Source organism: Leptomonas pyrrhocoris (genome assembly GCF_001293395.1).
Source record: "Leptomonas pyrrhocoris isolate H10 chromosome Unknown, whole genome shotgun sequence".
NCBI lineage: Eukaryota > Euglenozoa > Kinetoplastea > Trypanosomatida > Trypanosomatidae > Leptomonas > Leptomonas pyrrhocoris.
The window spans coordinates 1,223,733-1,224,976 of record NW_015438359.1 but is presented as its reverse complement, the minus strand read 5'-3'; the positions used below and the strand labels follow the sequence as shown (position 1 = coordinate 1,224,976).

General features: G+C 53.9%; 1 protein-coding gene across 1 annotated transcript; it reads left to right on the top strand.

Moving 5' to 3' along the window:
• Window positions 1–145: 145 nt before the first annotated feature.
• On the top strand, window positions 146–703 carry ABB37_02209 (putative mitochondrial hypothetical protein; the record flags this gene model as incomplete). Its single annotated transcript, XM_015799078.1, has 1 exon — window positions 146–703. One exon carries the CDS (start codon window positions 146–148, stop codon window positions 701–703), a length of 558 nt encoding a protein of 185 aa, XP_015662556.1.
• Between the last annotated feature and the right edge of the window lie 541 nt (window positions 704–1,244).

Sequence of the window (1,244 nt, the reverse complement as noted above, 5' to 3'; positions counted from 1 at the left end):
CATATATATATATATATATATATATATATATATATATTGATCTAGGAATCGGCGAATCAAAGAGCGTTCGAATGCAGGGCGTTGAAGGTTCGCAGCGCTGCAGGGAGGTACGTTGACACACCCACACATACAAACGAAGATACCGATGGGTGCGCAAGGACGCAGTGGGTGGGGCAGGCGGCTGTACTTGTGGCTCACCACGTCCACCCGCGACCGGCGAAACCGCATCGACGACGTTGGCGCTCCGTTGCAGGCCGCTCGCCGCGAGCGCAACAAAGTTCAACGGGTGAACGACGTGTTCCACGCGGCTGGCATGGGCACGAGCCGTGCGGCCAGTCTGGAGGGCATCACACTGCAGGGCAGAGGGGAAGGCCTGGCGTGGAGCTTCCTGCTCCTTCCCGCCTGCTTTGCCGTGGGGTTCTTCGCGTTCATCTCGCTGTACCATCGCGGGGAGCGGCGGGCTCAGCAGCTGGCCGCGGAGAGCGCGTGGCAGCGTCAGTTGGGCAAGGCGGCGGACAAGAAAGCTGCGGCGATTGCCGCACTACGCAGCGCGCAGGAGCAGAGTGGCGAGATGAAAGAGGCGATACGTGCGTGCGCCGACGAGGACGCGCTCACCACGAAGCTGGCGAGCAACTTGGAATTCATCAAAGCGAACGTGAAACCGCAGCCACGGTGGGGTTCATCTGACCGTGTAGATCGATGATGTTGTGTGTGGTGGCGCTGGGTTGTTTCCTCCTGTGGCTTTTGTAATGCTGTTTACTCCATCGGTGAGCTTTGCTCCTTTCACATGCACCTACAAACGAACACAAACACGCAGACGTTGAGGACAGCCTCATTGGGTGTGTTGCCGTACCACAGCGTCGCATAAAGCGTGGCGTTCAGGGAACGTCAGTGGCGCTGCGGTGATTCCCAAATAGCACATATACATATAAAGCATGAATGAGTGTGCTCTATTCAAAAAGGAAGCAATGCAGGAAAGCGTTTTCCACTTTCGTCATCTTAAACGATGGCCACCTCTTGTGTACGTGTGTGTAAATGTGAGGAGTGTCGTCTCTTTCTCGCTTGTCACTGCGCTCTTCTTCGTGGATGAATTTTCTTCTTGTTTTACTTCACACTCAACTTCCTTTTTTTGCCCCAATGAACGTACTTTTGATTTCCGGCTAACGTGCACAGCGCGCACCACAGCTGTACCTTGCTGAATTTTGAAATTCGCTGTTTTCCTCTCTCGCTCATATATATATATA